General features: G+C 41.4%; 1 protein-coding gene across 1 annotated transcript; it reads right to left on the bottom strand.

The window, feature by feature from the left end:
* Positions 1 to 5,426: 5,426 nt before the first annotated feature.
* Positions 5,427 to 13,029, bottom strand: COX7A2 (cytochrome c oxidase subunit 7A2). The gene is made up of 4 exons (XM_075554885.1): positions 12,876 to 13,029; positions 11,469 to 11,558; positions 8,192 to 8,276; positions 5,427 to 5,617 (listed from the first exon to the last, which is right to left on the bottom strand). Exons 1-4 carry the CDS (start codon positions 12,891 to 12,893, stop codon positions 5,559 to 5,561), a joined length of 252 nt encoding a protein of 83 aa, XP_075411000.1. The 5' UTR covers positions 12,894 to 13,029; the 3' UTR covers positions 5,427 to 5,558.
* Positions 13,030 to 17,280: the final 4,251 nt, after the last annotated feature.

Below are 17,280 nucleotides of genomic sequence, written 5' to 3'. Positions count from 1 at the left end.
GTTTCCTCTTTGGTTTTAGCAGGGGCTGGGTTCTTCCGGGGAACTGAGGTTCTTTCGGTTCTCATGGTCTTGGGGGGTTCTTGTGGTAGAGGTATGCTTACCCTAGGGCTTCAGGAATAGGACCTTCTCTCCTTACTAGCTCACTTAAGAGAGTTTTAAAAAAATGCTCACAGGTCCTTTCATAGCCGCAGATCTAGAAAGGGAGCCTTAAAAAGTAAATAGATAAATGAATAAATAAATAAAAAGTTAGAAAATTGGATGCTAATGAAAGGTTGGCCGTTTAGAGCCACTGGCTGCACTGTGGAGAAAAGACTTGGCCGGCTGCTCCCCTTCAGATTACAGGCTAGCAAACCCTACGGGGCAGCTGTATTCTGTCTTATAAAGCCACTGTCCACCAGAATGGACTTGCTGGCACACAACACGAGGTCTCTGTGAGGTGGAATTGACTCAGCTGTCTCTGGGGGTGTCAGTGAGTTGTTGAACTCATGACTGGAAGGTTGGTGGTTTAATTCCACCCAGATGGGGCTAGCAAAAAGGCCTGGCAATCTGCCTTCAAAACCACCATGAAAACCCGTGGGGTACAGTTGTACTCTAAAACAGGGGGCCCCTCCCATGAGTCAGAATTGACTGGACAGGGTTTTTTTTGTTTTTCTAACAGAGGTATTCCTCAGGGCCCAAAGCTGGCGCAGACGCGTTCACCAGAAACTGTGCAAGGCTCTTGTTTTACAGAATTGCTGCTTCAGAACAGGGCTTATAACCATGTGCCTGTTTCATGATAGACCTTCCAATGAATGTTTAAAGAAAAAGATCCATTTTGAAAGTTTATTATGAAATGTATACTAAATAACAGCAAGCATAGTTCTTAGTGTTCTATAGCTATCCATTATTTTTCCTTTCTCTGTATATTTAGTGATAATTTATAATAAAAAGCCATTTCTACCATTTAAAAAGCTTGATTTGGAAACCAACCACATAACAAACTTGTTATTCAGAATTACTTGAGAAATGTTGCCATTTTAATTTTACTTACTAAGAATATTAGTTTTCCTTTGTTCAGACTTTTATTAATATAAACAGAAGTGAACAGAAATGCCAAGCTCCTCATTATGTCAGTAATTTCGGGCCTTGCCCTTCTTACGTTGTACCAACTAAAGTGAAGTCTTTCTATTTTTTGGAAAGTATTCTGATGAGTGTTGGAATAGGAGTAAGGCGGAAAAGAGGAGCAAACTATTAAGATGTGCTTTTGTGACCAAACCAGTTGAGATGGCTCATCACATGGAAATTTCCAAAAGATACTGTTTAAAGAGAAAGCCCTGTGGAAAGAACACCCAATCGCTGACGGCCATGCCATGTTTGGGGAAAGGCCTCCATTGAAGTCAAATGGCCTGGAAAGAGATGTAACAAGGCCAAACAAGGACATCATCCTTTGCCATCAGAGGTGCCATCAGGTCGGAGAATATTTTTAGAAATTCCCCAGAGGGAAGTTGAGAGCCTCCCGCAAGAGGTCAGGAAAGACCTGACATAGCTCCGAACTCAAGGAAACACCTGTCATCAATGGCAGGGTTCTAAGTGGAAACTAATCAAAGTGGTCTAAGTGGAGTCACATCAAAGCCTTTGTCTAGCTAATATTTTAACATTCACACTACAAACTCTAATGCGTTCCTTTCTTGTATCCAACTTCATACATGTTATCAAATTACTCTTTTAATCAACCTTTAGTTTCTTATGGTAAAGATCCTATCCCTACCCTAACCCCTCCAATGCATTCTATACTTTAGAAAATATTTTGGGTTTGGGTTGTTATTTTTATTTCATTAAGAAGTTCTTCAAAATACCCCTGATGGGTAGAAGCAACTTCTCCTTCTTGAGTTGCAGGTGCAAACTATAGTTCCAGTAGAGGTACACCAGAGCTGACAAAACCAGATTTATGGGAATCTTGAGAAACATGACCCATCAGCACGATGTTGTTTCATCCAACATTGTACTATACTGTGGTCAGCACGACACCGCGATGTTTCATCCAGCACTATGCTGTGGAAAACACAACACTATGGACACGTTCCCACTCCAATCTTCCTAATAGGTCACCCTGTTGACTCCTTTATAGTCGTCCCCACCACATAAAATTATTGTGCTAACCAACCCGTTTGTCTTTTAATGGCTTTGCCTACTTGTACCCATAGCCCCCTATTTCAACGACAGTCAAGCTATTGAGTAAACTTATTGAAATCCTGTGTGTAGAGCTGCTCCCCATGAACCATCAACTCTTCTGCTTTTAGTTGAGGGCTTCTTTGTGCCACCTAAGTGTCAACCATTTACTAAGGACCTACTTCTTCACGTAAAAGATAGAATTATGGTCCCATTAGATGGTACAGCTGGGAAATGGAGGATTCCCTACCTTGGATGCTTCCTGACAGAAGCCTACTTGAAGGAATTGAAGGAAAATTGGAGCACTACAGGTACAGAAACTACAGCTAGGTATCACATGCTTCTAGTCTGTGTTGACACCATTCTTTTAAAAACAAACTAGAGGGGGCAGCAGAGGCGGGGCAGAATGAGGAGCTGATGCCACGGACTTAGGTGGAGAGCAAATGTTTTGAGGATGAGGGCAAGGAAAGTACGAATGTGCTTTACACAATTGATGTATGTATGGATTATGAGGCGTTGTATGAGCTTCTAATGATTTTTTAAAATTTAAAAAACTAACCTTGTAAAAAATAAATAATTGAATAAAAACTAGCTAGGGGTACGTAAGACTGTCAACTCAATACTCAATCTTCTTTTATTAAATTGAAAACCAATTTTGTTTGACAAGACACTCAAGTATTTGTCTTCTTGTATCCAGACCCAATCACGGATGATATAAACTGAAATTTGTGGTGTAAGGCTTCAGGATTTCTCTAAAAAGAACCGAGAACGCTGGTGTCCTTCAACCCTTCCTCCCTTGTTAGAGTACAGACAGGATAGCTGGCGCTGCAGCAGCCATCTTGCAAGGGCAAAAGCGATACATGAGACACGAGGAGCCTGGGTTGTAGGTGAAATGAAATATGTCCTCCTCAGCAGAGCAGATTGATAGTGCCTGCTCCCTACCTAGTAAATTGGTAGGGTAATGATTTGGAACACAGCACCTCTTCCCTTGGCGAGCTAAGATATTCAAGTGAGTTCCTTACGCTTCACCCTTGGTACACCAGAAAGCATTGAGCTTTATGTGTATTAAGCACAACACAATTTACACATGGCAGAGGCTTTGCAAGATTATTCATAATCATCCAAGATTTGAAGAGCTGTTTCCTGACGCTACCATTGCACTGGTTTCCGGCCTTGTCAACAAATGTAAATTCAGTGATGAGTGGACCTCACAGGCCTAAGTACAGAAAATGGAACAAAAGGAAATAAATGCTTAAGGTTCCTGTGGGAAGGAGTCCCTCGAGTGTGGTATGCTATGCGGCTGCAGGGTGAAACGACGGGGAACAGAGCCTAACTGGGCAGGTAGCTGGCAATTTAAAGATCCACGTGAACCTGAGCACCTGGAGGCGATAACCATTCTAAGAAATTTGACTGTGCAATAGGTCATAAGATACTTATGCTCAATATTATGGCCTAAGATGAAGTACCCTGGGCTGTGAACTTTCTCAGTCAGATAAAACCAGATTTGAAATGTTTCATTTCTACCTTCTGAGTAAATGGGGTATTACCCAGTCTGACCTTTACTTTTGTCATTTGTACATTTAGTTTCACACTCGCTCTATCTAGAATCTACAGACTACAGATGGGATTTTAAGCATTTTATGCAGATCTCACAGGGGATTTGTATCAATGGCAACATGTAATTTCTATTCATGAGAGAAAATTTCTTGAAAACATCTATTTTTTGTTTAAAAGGTTGGTAGGCATTTGCTGAGGGCTGCGTTCTCATACTGCACCATCATTCTAGCCCCCAACTCTGCTTCCCGTGCAGAATCGTAAGGTATTTTAATGAATTTACTTAGAAATTTTAAGTGTTTTAAACACAACCCAATTTACTTTAGTCAATCCTGACATGTCAACATAGCCCGTTTTGGCATGAAAAAATATTATTTTATTATAAACTGTATCGAAGTTAGGAATACTCAGATCTTTTTTTGTTTTTTAATTACAAAACACTATCTTTTACAGTTCAAACAGGAATTTCAAATCACACGCTGCTAAGTTCCTTGTAAAACAGTGGAATGACTTAAACATTAACTGTTGATTTTTACCCGATTAGATAAAATTTGTCACTTTTTCATTAAAAAATGTCTACTCTCTGCCATTAAGATCCTATCAAGTAGCTCCCTGCACTTACTGACTGGTTAGATAATACGGCCCTTTAATATTTAAGTCTGAAACAGGTTTCATTGGTGGTGGTTGGATATATTTTACCATCAGCTCAATGGTTTAATAGCAGTTCTCAACCTGTGAGTCACGACCTCTTTCGGGGTCCAACGACCCTTTCACAGGTGTTGCCCAATTCATAGCAGTAGCAAAATTAGTTATGAAGTAGCAAGAAAAACAATGCTCTGGTTGGGGGTCCCCACAACATGAGGCACTGTGTGAAAGGGTTGTGGCAATCAGAAGCTGAGAACCGCTGCTCTACAGGAAATGGTTAAAGCTTGGCACTTCTCCAACTGATTTTATCTGGAAAACAATCTTATAAAACCCTTCATCATACATGTACCCCACACCTGGAAAAGATGCTAATCTTGCTATGTGGCAAGTGTTTATTTTGCCGAGGAGAAATAAAAGTTAGACTGAAGCTCAACACTAAAGATCAATATGAAGCTTATAACCTTTTAAAAAAGGAACTACTGTATCCACATGGGTAGAAGCCGACCCAAATAGCAGCCGAGGCACCTAATTTTACCATAAAACTGCACTAAAAATGTGCTGAAAAACTCAGCTAATACACTAGTATATATGGTATTTTAAGGAATATTTGTTATAGATTAGAATAACAAAATGTACGCCTATTCTAATTGTGAAGTGTAAGTAACGAGTTATTTATAGCTGTTCTTCGCAAAGCCTAATCCTAAATTATGGCATGCATGTGACATTATATATAACCGCACAGGGCTAAGAGAAAAAATTAGACCCTATGAGCCCAACCTAACGAGCTCCCACCTCTCTCCACCAGGTTCAAGTATATCCCAGGTTACTCAACATTAAGGGGGAAACAAAAAAAGTGTATCAAGTGCCAAACTCAAATGAAGCTAAAGATTATTCAGTGTATAACTGTCATATGCTAAAAGTACATTTTAACTAACATTACATCACAATGATGGCGCGTTTACACACTTCAGAACGAAAGAAACTCTTCTTGCTTCTTTCCTGAGATTTGCAAGGCTGCTGCAAAAGGGGAAGTGGACGGCGGAGTGGATGCCGAAATGATCAAATAAAGCCACGCATGGTAAAGACTGCTTTATTGGTGGCAGTTAGTACAAGTCAATAAATATTGATCCCCAAAGAAGAGCTGTTATTTATTTACTGGTCCATAGAGCACTGAGTTAAACAGAACCAACTGCTGGAAGGATAAACTGAAGTCAATCCTGCTTCTTGGGAAATGAAGCCACAGCCAACTGATAGATGGCATATGCTGTTCCTAAAAAAGAAAAAGAAAAACTTACAAGAAATTCTGACTACATTTACAAGCTACCATTCCAGCAGATTAAACTGGTTACAGTAAAGTTAAAGTAGACGTTAAGGCTACTTTAATGGGAATATGAGAAAGCATTTGATAGGTGCTTGCAATGCTTACATAAAACACATTTAATCTAGTTATATTAATGTTAAAAATATTAGCTATGTCCCAATAATATATTTATCAACTGATGTTCATACTAACCTAGGCTAAGAATGAGCCAAGAGACATAAAACTATGCAAGCCTTCCCCAAAGTGCACAATCAATGTAAAATAAGAAGTGACACATTCTTGAAACAATCACATTTAATGCAAGAATAGCTAACTGTTGGAATTGGTTTTTAAAATTACCAGCCTTAAAATACAGTCAGTCACACTGGCCAAAAATTTATATAGCATTTATTAAGCAAGTTAAAATGCTACTGTCTTCCTATTCAATAACAGTAATTCAAATCTGTGGGGAGAGGTCAGACGCTTACAGACATCCTCCCCAGGGCAGTCAGTCACCAGACTATACGGCAGGCCTCACTCCCTGCTACTGGGGACAATAAACTCTTCCTCCCGGAGGCCTGCAACCAAGCGTTCTCAGCCTACCAATAACCATCTCTATCAGTTGAGCCAAGGAACAGGCCAAACAGACTCTGTGACATCCAAAGTTAAGTTATCCGCCCATCTTATCACATGTACTGCATGTATGTCCCTAGACCACCCCCTCTCATTACTGTATTGCCTATGGCACAACCCCTCCCTGTGATGTATGGACTCACCTGTAGTTAGGGGGCTTGCACGTCCCTGGAGAATATAAAAAACCTGGGCTAACATTAAAGATAACTCTCTCCCTCCACGTGGACCATCATGTGGGGCTGAGATGAGCATGCTCCCATGAAACGTGTCTGACTCCATTTATGTCAATACTTCACTTCTATCTCTCATGCTCTCTATGACTTTACTATGATCTTTACTTATTATCGCTGTACAATTGCGCCTACCGGACCCGTAATGATGTGTTAGGGGCTGGCTTCCCCTGGCACAAATCAAGGAAGACATCTTAATATAATCAGGAATTTCGCCTAAGGATTCCCCTCCCAGCTTTTCACTTAGATGCAATGTTGTCTTGGGCAATTAACATGATTGCTCATCTTTAGCATGAAGACACATCATGGACTTCGTGCAAAGGTCATGTGTGCAGTCCACCCAAAATGATGAACACACAGCAATGACTCCAAAGGAGTAACACCTGACAGGAGGATGTGATGTGATACAGTCGCTTTCAAACCTGAGAAACGGCTCCCTTGTCATATGAATGTTCAGTGTTCCCCTAATTGTACCAGGTACTCTTCTAGCTTGCACCAATTTCAGAATTGCTGGCGAAAGACTTACAGTGACAACGTTTATCAATTACATCTTTTCAGCACATCCTCAAGAAATAGTAATTTAACATGTAAGCTAGTTTATATCAGTCCCTCCTCCACGGCATTTAGAATAAAATCCATCTTAACTCTGCTTACAAAACCTTTCCCTGGCTGCTGCTTACTTTTCTTGACTTCACCCTGTCCTGGCCTGATCTTGGCCATCCAAATCTTCCAGAAAAGGCAATTTCACAGAGGTCCCCTCCTATTTATGTTATCTGAGTGATCCCGCCTACCTGTAGTTGAAGTTCTTGTTCGCAGACTGTTCTGAGCAAAAATATACACTGTACATACTTGAGTATAAGCTGAGCTTTCTCAGCACATTTTTAATGCCACTTTTGTGGGAAAATTAGGTGCCTCGGCTGATATTCGGGTTGGCTTATACTCGAGTATATCCAGCACTCTATGAAGAGACAAACTGGTTCACATTCCCACTGACATCGAGTTGATTGACTCCCAGCCACTCTTTAGGGCAGAGTAGAACTGCTTCGTGGGTTTCCGAAACTACCATCTTCATGGGAGTAGAAAGTGTCTTTCCTGTGCAGAGCAGCTGGTTTTGAACTGCCGACTTTACTAACAGCCTTTGCAGTAGGCAACCTACACCACCACCGGGGAAATCCACAGGGACTTAAAATGGCTCCACGACGGATGTTACTGGATTTTTCAAAGTGTAGGTGGCAGCCCACTGGCAGGTCATGAAATCATTTTGTGGTTTGCAATCCATTAGAAAAGAAAATGAAATAGAAAACATCCAAGTTCGGTTATGGACTGCTTTGTGTGAGTTTTGTTTCAGTCCTAAATATGAACATGCAGAATTTGGATACTAAATGTGTTTTTTTATTGTACATCCGTCAAAAGCCTGAAACGTTTCTATTCTAAGAGCTGAAGCAAAGCAGCCTTACGCTGGATGTGGCTGCCCGAAAAAGAGTTGCCAGTGGTATACTTTCCTAAATAGGATGCTGCTATGCAATGTGCGTCAATTCTCTTCTCAAGAGACAGTAAGTTCTCAGATCCTGGAGACAGGCTCCCTGGGTTAAATAAGGTCACGGTAAAGCAGCAGAGGATGGGGCTTGTCTATTATCACTATTACTTTTCTAGAAACCTGAAAACATTCCACACGCCTTACCTCCGATTGTAAGAACCATGGTGGCTCTATACAGCAGGGCGTCAGTCGCTCCACCCTTTAGATGCACTGGAATCCCATTGTTCTCCTAGGTCACAACATGAAAACAGTCAGAGCTGGGAACGCATGTCCCCAAAAGCTAAATTTCAACAGACTAAGCCACTTTTCCTGAAATGAAATGGCCCCCCACAGCCTCATCTTAAATATGAAAGTTAAAAAGCCTTAGCACTTTCCTGACTCTCTTCAACTACTATTCAAAGAACTCCTAAAAGTCAGCGTTTGTTTTACCATTATCGCTTATGTGAGAGCCAACAGATATTCTTTCTTTTTTAGATAATTCTTTTCAAGGAACACATAAACCTCAAATCTGTAAAAATATTTGCATTGAATTCACCTACTCAAAGAACTGTCATCACACTTTACATTTAATTAGATGTATGGAAGAATAAATCACTTGCCTCCCTAAAAAAGGGGAGGAAAGGTGCTTTTGTAGTTCACAAACCTAAATCACACCCCCACAGGACCTAGTCCTGTGCCTGGCATAGCCTAGATCGAGATCTGATATACAGAAGCTTTGCATGTAGCATATATGATGCAATTTTTAAAAATAACTTGTAATTTTATTTGAGAAACACTATAAATCACAATCAAACAAAAAACACTCACATTCTCACTACATAATAAAGTTAAAGTGCTCTGCCACATAGGTCTATCTTAAAATACCAGTACTGACAGCATGGCATATGTCCTATATTTTTTAATGTGAATATAGACTCACTTCCCAGTTTAAGCTTAAGCTTTGTAACAGAGATTACAGTATGTAAAGGTCTGCCACATATTACTGCCACTCAATACTTTTGCTAGTTGCTGTCAAGCAGGCTCTGACTCACTGTGGGACTGCCTCCCTAGCTCTGCCCCAATCCTCACAATCCAATGGTGCAGCCACAGTTGTCAATCTCCTTCGTTGAGTTTGCCTTTTTTTTTTTTTTAATAAATATTGACCCTCTCCCAAGCATAATGTCCTGCCCCCAGGATTGGTCTGTCGAATAAAATATCCAAAATAAGCAAGACAAAATATCCCTGTCTTCAGTTTGTGTAAGGAGCATTCTGTTTTGTTCCCTCCAAGGCATATTTGTTATCTCATTTGTTTATTACTAAAACCCATTTTGTTGTGTATGTGTGTGTGTGTGTGCGCGCGCTGATTCCGACTTACACCAAACCCATGTGACAGACAACTGCCCCCACAGGGTTTTCTAGGCTGAAATCGTTACAGGCACAAATTACCACATGCCCATCCATGGGATCCTTGATGCCCTCACACCTGACTTTTCAGTTAGTGTGTAACTACTGCATCACGAGGACTCTACAAATCATTCCATGTGAGTCCATTAAATCTCCCTAACACTTTAGCTTTAAGTAACCCCACTGTGCAAATATGTCACAGAATTGGCCACTCCTCTAGTACTAGATTATTAGGTGGTTATACTCCGGAGTCCTGGTGGCCATAATAAGGTCAATCGTCCACACCCCCAGCTCCGCTGTCTGCTCTTGTAAAGCTTACAGCCTTAGGCATTATGTAGGGCTGCTATGAATTGGAACTGACTCAATGGCAGCAAGTTTGGGTTCTGGTTATGCTATTATTTCTGTAGGAAAGATTCTTCAACAGGAATTCCTAGCTGGTAGGGTATGTGATTTATTATTGCAAATACCCTTCCAAACTTGTACCTATGCACATCACCATTTAAGTACCATAAAGATAACTAACCCCCCCCCCCCACACACACACACAACATAAAAACGCATCTAGCTCCCCTACCTGGTGAACATAACCTATTTTAACTCTTCTTAAATCTTACAGCAACCTGTTATATTACTTTGCACTCATTTTTGATTGTTAGGAACCCTTCGTATACCGAAGAGTTGAATCTTTTGTTATATTTTGAAAATATGTGCTCTCAATTGGTCTCTCTTCTTGATTTTCACTTTTGTTTCAACAAGCCTTGCAACTGCAAGCCCCTTTCAGCTCTTAGACTTAGTGAAGACTCCTTAGGAAACTCTACCACTCAGAAGATTGTAAGAGATGTCCTCCTCTAGTTTCTTCTCATTCTGCTGGGGAGGCAGGACATGTGCATCTGCACCTTAGTTCTTCAGACACATAAAGAAGAGATCTAACTTTACTTTTTTGAGTGAGCCAAATTATTTTAGCCTTTCCCTTGATAAGAAGTAACACCTTTAACATACATTAAGTTTCTTCATATGAAGGTTCTGTTACAAAAAAATACATAAACCTCTATGAAACAAAAATGACAAAGTACAATAAAAAGTTAGTCTCCTGACACATCCTCCTAACAAACTCCGCAAACTTCTGAGAAGGCGGTGTCTCCCTCTCTAGTCCTTCCCCAAGGATGCTGTGCTCGTCTATCGACACCGTGTCGAAGCGGCAGCTTTGCTGTCCACTTATGTGCCTTCTCAACGTTCTTTGAATTTTAACAAAAAGAAATCTGAAAGGAAAGAGCACGTAGAGTAGGTGGGCTCCTAAGGGTTTCCTTACGAAATTCTCATAGGACAATCCCGTGACCTGCCGAATGGCCAGGTGCATCAAAGAGGACAATCCCGTGACCTGCCGAATGTCCAGGTGCATCAAAGAGGACAATCCTATGACCCTGCAGAATGTCCAGGTGCATCAAAGAGGACAATCCTGTGACCTGCAGGACATCCAGTGCATCGAATAGGACAATCCCGTGACCCTGAAGAATGTCCAGGCGCATGGAATAGGGCAATCCTGTGACCTACAGGACGTCCAGGTGCACAGATAAGATGGAAATCAGTCCTTGGAGCAGCTTCCCTGGCTGTTCTCACCAATGTGGTTTTTAATATTCTTGCAATCTCTTTACAATAAGCTCCTGTGATTTTCTTCTCTTACGAGAAAAAAACCTATTAAAACCCTTGTAGCTATACTCTCCTATTTACCGTCAAATATTTCTCTTCTGCTTCTGGATTTTTTTCCTATGGTCTATTCATCTACTCCTAAACTTCAACTTACTGCAACTCCCCCGAAGGAGGTGTCCTTCCCCAATACCATTTCCCCACTTTCTTCCTTTCTAATTTACCACAGTCCTCTTGGGTACAGCAAGTGCCCAGGGAGCTATCAGCTGACAGCTCCTCGTTCTGTGGCTACAACATAATCACGAACAAGTAAATACCTCCAAATTACCTCCCATTTCACTTCTTAGTAATCTGATTATTACAAGTAACATTTTTCTATCAAGTATTTCAGTACCTGAAATAGCTTCTGTTTCTCTGAAACTTTATTCTCAAACTGTCTGCGTGAAGCAGTACTTATGGTCCTTTGGGCAATCTGACGCAGAGCCTGAAATGCAAAGTGCAGACATATTAATAAACAAATGCAGGAACTAAAGAAAACTACAAAACCCATCATTTCAGTCTCTCATACTATAAACCAAAACAAACAAATTGACCCTCTACTACAGAGACGACTCCAACTCAGAAAGACCCTCAAGAACAGAGGACTGCTCCCAAGGCTTTCTGAAGACGTGGCATTTTACAGAAGCTGACTGTCTCCAGTCTGTCAACCTTTTGCTTAGTGATCCAATGCGTGTCCCGATATAAATAGAAGAGAGAATCTGAAATTTGGAGCACATCTAGTTGGTCAGTATTGAGTGGTAGACCAGCATCTAGGTTTTCCAGTTTGTGATCCACTCACTACTCGTCATATGATATCCACTGTCTCCAAAGTCCACATTCAAGAAGCAATTCACACAGATTCTTAACAAAAACATCTTGGTCCTTAATTGAACCAGTAGCATATTATACTCCTTGTGGAAAACACATGGATGCAAAATAAAGAAATAAAAAGCAGGTAAGCAAAATAAACTAAGCTTAATAATTTACCGAATGAAAACAATACTGGCATAATTCCTACTTAAAGTGCTTGAATTACATTTTGCAAAATTCTTTAAGAGGGTATAATTTTTTAAGGTTCTGCGTCCAGTTGAATTAAACAAAACAAATATGCATGCCATGTTCTACAATAAGTGGATTTTGATACTACATAAAATGCTATTGAATAACCACACCCCTCCCAAAAAGGCCACTGTTATTTAGTCTTTTTGAATTTTGTACCAATATTGCACTTGTTCAAAGTCTGTAGAAAGGTGACGGGCAGGCACAGCAAACCTGGAAGCATCACGACCTTTCAGCCCTAACTATTTCTTAAACACAACCAGCTTTTTAAACTGCATTCTGTCACTCGCATACAGCAGACCCAATCAATCTTAGAATCTTCCAGCACGAAGGAAGCACCCTTCTGTCGGGCGCTTCCGGGTGTCAGAAATTCCTCACTAGGAGCAAGGTTTTTCCGGATCAGAGGTGATAAACCTTAACAATGACCCATCAAACTATCCAGAGGTGGAGACAAAGACGTCTAACCTAGGGTAACTGACGTCCTGCAGACCCTTTATCCGAGTCTCCTCTCCCTCTCCCTACCCTGCACGCCTGGGGAAAGAACGGATGCAAGGGATGTAAGGTCAGGGGAAAGGACGCAGCTCAAGGTCAACTTATTGGACGCTTCCCACCCACTCACTTCTAGGCTTTTCTGCTAACGATCCCAGAACGCTTCCACCCATTTCCCCACGCCCCTGCCGCGAACGCGACCGGGGAAACTCACTTGTAGATTGCGCAGCATCTCGGCTCTGTTACTAGCAACCCAACCAGACAACTGAAGCCAGCAACGGAGGGCCTCACCGGAAACGGAACTACCCGCTGGCCTTTGCGCAAGCGCCGCGGAGGCACGCTCCGACCGCTGGAGGCGACCGGAAGGCGGAGCGAGCGGCGCGCCGACGTGCCGCTCGTCACGTGATCGCGTCTCGGTTGCCGTGGCGGCGGCGGCGGTTTCTGCAACGAAGGCTAGAGAGGGTAACGCTTTTTGAGGCACAGAAATGTGGGCGGTGACGTTTAACTGCTGCGTAACAGCTTAGCTCGCACTAGCGTGAGCTCGGGCTCCGCGGGAAAGGAAGGAGGATGGTACTCGGGGCAGGCTCGGGTCGGGCAGACGTGGTTACGCGGCAGGGCTGTCGTCAGCAGCGCACCCCGGAGGAGGGCCGAACTGCAGCCGCGAGGCCAGATGAAGTAGGAAGCCCAGCTACGAACTGGTCTTACGTGAATACTAGCAGTTCCTCCGATGGGACGGTCGAGAGCGCGTTTCTGTTCCGTGTGCTGAGACGACGCGGGCCAGCCCCGGGATCCCAACGTTTATGTTGCACTTCATTGCCGCAGAACTCCCCATGCAAGAAGCTCTTCCACAGTGTCCCCAAGTTGTGGAAGCTGTTCGCTAGTTTGGGACAACGCTGAAAAAGGGGAGATTGCCTTTTAATTGGGGAAGAGAAGTGGGGTGGATAAATATGGACTCAGTCAGATCTTGCTGCCTAGCTCATGGTTGGAGTTGCCAGGAATAGGTAGGCTGTACAGATGCAAAGATCTTGTATCAGCCGCGCATAAATCATCCCATATTGCAAGTGCCTTTACTCCCAGCACGCACCCAACAAGGTGTGTACACATAGAAATCTAAACACATCCTCTGCCATAATGTCTTTCGGCTTTGTTACAGTTATTTCACTGTACAACTTCAAGCAAAGTTGGTGGTGTATATATAAACTTAAGCATACGGAAAGTATGTAGAAAAGCTAATATTATTTCTGCTAATCCTTGGGGCTGGATGGGGGGTGGGGTGGGCAGATTGGTTCCAAAGTCTTTCTTGGCAAGGTCTATAAATAACCAATTCCTAGATTAAGCTGAAAGGACAGGGAACCCACTCCCATATTATAATGAGTTGGAATCCACTAATGGCAGTGAGTTTGGAGTTGGTTACCAGATCCTTTAGTAAAGTAACTCTAGCGTCAATAGCTGAGATGAGAGATTTTTGGAAAGCTAATTGTGTATAATTTGAACTAAATGTTGTATGCTCTCTTGTTTGCTCTATTTAGCCAACTAGAATATAAGTCTCAAGAACAGAGGCTGAATCTCTTAGCAATCCTCTCAAGAAACAAACTCACCCAGCCATCTAGTCCATCCTGACTCATAGCAACCCCATAGGACAGGATAGAATTGCCCCAGTGGGTTTTTGAGCCCATAAATCTTTAGAGTTGTAGAAAGCCTCATTTGTCTCCCACAGACAGCTAATGGTTTTGAATTGTTGGCCTTGTAAATTGCCCAATACTTACTATCCCACAAGGGTTTCTTATTACTTAATGTGTTCACTAAATGACAGATTAATGAATGATATAGTAAGTGACCCGAGAAATTTATAGCTTTCAAAAAGCAAGGATTTACAGTAAATATATCCTAATGTAAATATTTGATATATATATATATCCTAATGTGTATGTCACTTAGCACAGCACAATTTCCCCTTTTCTGGTCCATCTCTTAGCATGTATATTCCCAAATTAAATTTTTAAATCCTGTACTATTTTGTCTCCTTTGAAGTAAAAGAGATTGTTTTGTTTCCTCTTTCCCCATCTTAGTTGAACTCCTTATTCATTAGACATTTATGGCTTTTGTAGTGGTTACACAGTGGCAACTAACCACAAGGTCAGCAGTGCAAAACCACCAGCTGCTCTAAGGGACAAAGACAAGACTTTATTCTCCCTTAAAGTTAGCGCCTCGGAAACCCACAAGGGGTAGTTCTACTCTGTTTTATGGGGCCAATAGGAGTCAAAGTTGACTTGCTGGCAATTGAGTTTGGTTGTTTTAAAATTTACTTATTAGAATTACCATGGCGCCCATGCTACTAAATGAAATGTCAATGCTCAATTTAATATTTTCTCCATCAGTCAGCATCATATACAAGTCAGTTACTCCTGAGTACATAACATGCATGAATAGTTTGAAATATAACACTTAACTACTCATTTACTGGTCCTATTTCAGCAGCTTAGACCCTCCTCGACCTTTTAACTTCTTAGAGCACCTCACCGGGTTTCTACGTTGACCCTTTTGCAGTCTCAATCCAATGGCTTGAAGTACAATTGCTGCGCTACAGCTTTTCACTTAGATCCAGGCAAACCTTTTCTTCTCATGGCAGACAGCTCCACCTCGCTACCTAAAGGGTATCTCCTGCTTACAACCCAATTGTATTCTACTCTCATTCCAAAGCCAAAAACGCTCGACTGTTTCTTTTCGTCTGTCACCATGTCCATCCTATTAGAATATTCTTTTGGCTGCTTGGTCAAAATAAGAACTCGCATCTGATCACTTCTCATGATCTTCACCACTACCACTCTAGTCTAAGCCTTCATCTCTGGTTTATATTGCGGCCCGCATCTTTCTTAACTAGTTTCTCTGCTTCCACTCTTCTACTCAGTCTAGCTTCCATGAAGCACTTATCCTTGACAAGCTGAAGTCACATAATCCCTTTGCACAAAATTTGTGTTTACTCACTGCTGTCAGCCTAGCACCCAGAATATAACTGCCACGCAGAACATAAGCTCGATGAGCACGGACTAATGGGCACAAGGCTTATTTTACTGAACACTAAAGAATTAAAGATCTTTAGGACTTATACTCCTTCCAAACATTGTTCAGTTCCAAGGTTTATGCTCATTTTCTCCGTGCCTCTTGTTCTGTGAACAGTGATTAACCTTGTTGATTGATTCTCTCTGTTGCATGTTGAGGCAGAGCAGGTTTTCAACATTTTATGTGTTCTTGTTTTTTCATATTGAGGTTTAGCTCGGATGCATTTTGTCACTGGGGATAACTCTTTTGCTTTATGGTTTTTGTTACATTTTTCTGTATATGAAACGCAGGGTTGATGAACCTATAGTAACAGCAAGTAGAATAGGCTTTCTGGTGAGGGGTGGAGGTAACGGAGAGCTGATGTCAAGGAGTTCAAGAAGGAAGAGAATGTTTTCAAACTGATTGTGGTAGCAACTGTACAACACTGCTTGATGTGCTTGAACTATGGAATGATATGTCTGTATTGGCTCCCAATAAAATGGTTTTGAAAAATAAAACAAAAAAATCACAGCATATAATAATAAAAATGTACTCTGCAGCTACAGTAATCAAAAGAGCTTGATACTGTTTTAACAAACATATAGCCCAAAGGAACAGAATTAAGAACATAAAAAATAAATCCACAAAGTGATCAGAGGCCATTCAATGGAGAAGAAATAGTTTAACAAATAGTACACGCAAAATTAGTCATCTATTTGCAAAAAAACGAAAACAACTCATACCTCACAAAAACATAAACTCTAAAACCATGACACTTCTGGAAGATAAACCGGAAACAAAACCTGTTGCTATTGTGAGTTGCCTTTAGGTAGGTTCTGACTCGGTGCCCCATGAGTAAGAGAACAAACTACTGCTCAGTCCTCCATCTGCACACTCATGCCTCTGCGAGTCCCTTGTTGCCGCCACTGAATCCATCTCTGAAAGTCCCTTTTATGACTCTAATGTCCTGTTCCAGGGTCTGGTCGCTCCTCAGTCCACATCCAAATTATGTAAGACTGTGTCCTTGCCTCTAAGAAGCATTTTGGTTTTACTCTTAAAGACAGACTTGTCCGTTCTTCTAGTAGTGTATGCTATATTTACTGTTCTTTGCCAGTACCATAATTCAAATAAGACTTCAGGCTTCCTTATTCACTGTCCAGCTTGTGCATGCATGAGACAACTGAAAATACCATGGCCTGAGTTAAGCATACATTAGCCTTCCGAGTGATCTTTGCTCTTTTAACATTTTAAAAAGGTATTTTGTAAAACTGTCCAAAGTAGTATGTTGTTTAATTTCGATTGCTTCTTCTATGAGCATTGTGGGTGACTATGTAAAATTTTTTTTATTAATTGACCACATTAACCTTTTCTCCAAATGTTATAATGTTGCTTATCGGCCCAGTTGTAAAGTTTTTATATTTTATGTTGAAGAGTAACCCAAATCAAAGGCTTTGTTCTTCAACAGGAAGTGCTTCAAATCCTCCAATCTCTGCACGCCAGGTCGTGCCATCTACGTGTCACAAGTTGTTACTCTTCCTTCCATCCTGATGCAGTTCTTCAGAGTGCAGCTTCTCAAATCA

The sequence above is a fragment of the Tenrec ecaudatus genome, chromosome 7, assembly GCF_050624435.1.
Source record: "Tenrec ecaudatus isolate mTenEca1 chromosome 7, mTenEca1.hap1, whole genome shotgun sequence".
Classification (NCBI taxonomy): Eukaryota; Metazoa; Chordata; class Mammalia; order Afrosoricida; family Tenrecidae; genus Tenrec; species Tenrec ecaudatus.
The sequence above is the reverse complement of the archived record's forward strand: the minus strand, read 5'-3'. Positions and strand labels throughout refer to the sequence as shown.

What these genes read in the sequence shown, in the direction of transcription:
- COX7A2 (XM_075554885.1), bottom strand. An exon ending in AGAAACAGAAGCTATTTCAG is followed by an intron (nt 8,277 to 11,468) that starts GTACTGAAATAC and finishes GTTGTGACCTAG; the next exon opens with GAGAACAATGGGATTCCAGT. An exon ending in CATGGTTCTTACAATCGGAG is followed by an intron (nt 5,618 to 8,191) that starts GTAAGGCGTGTG and finishes TTTCTTTTTTAG; the next exon opens with GAACAGCATATGCCATCTAT.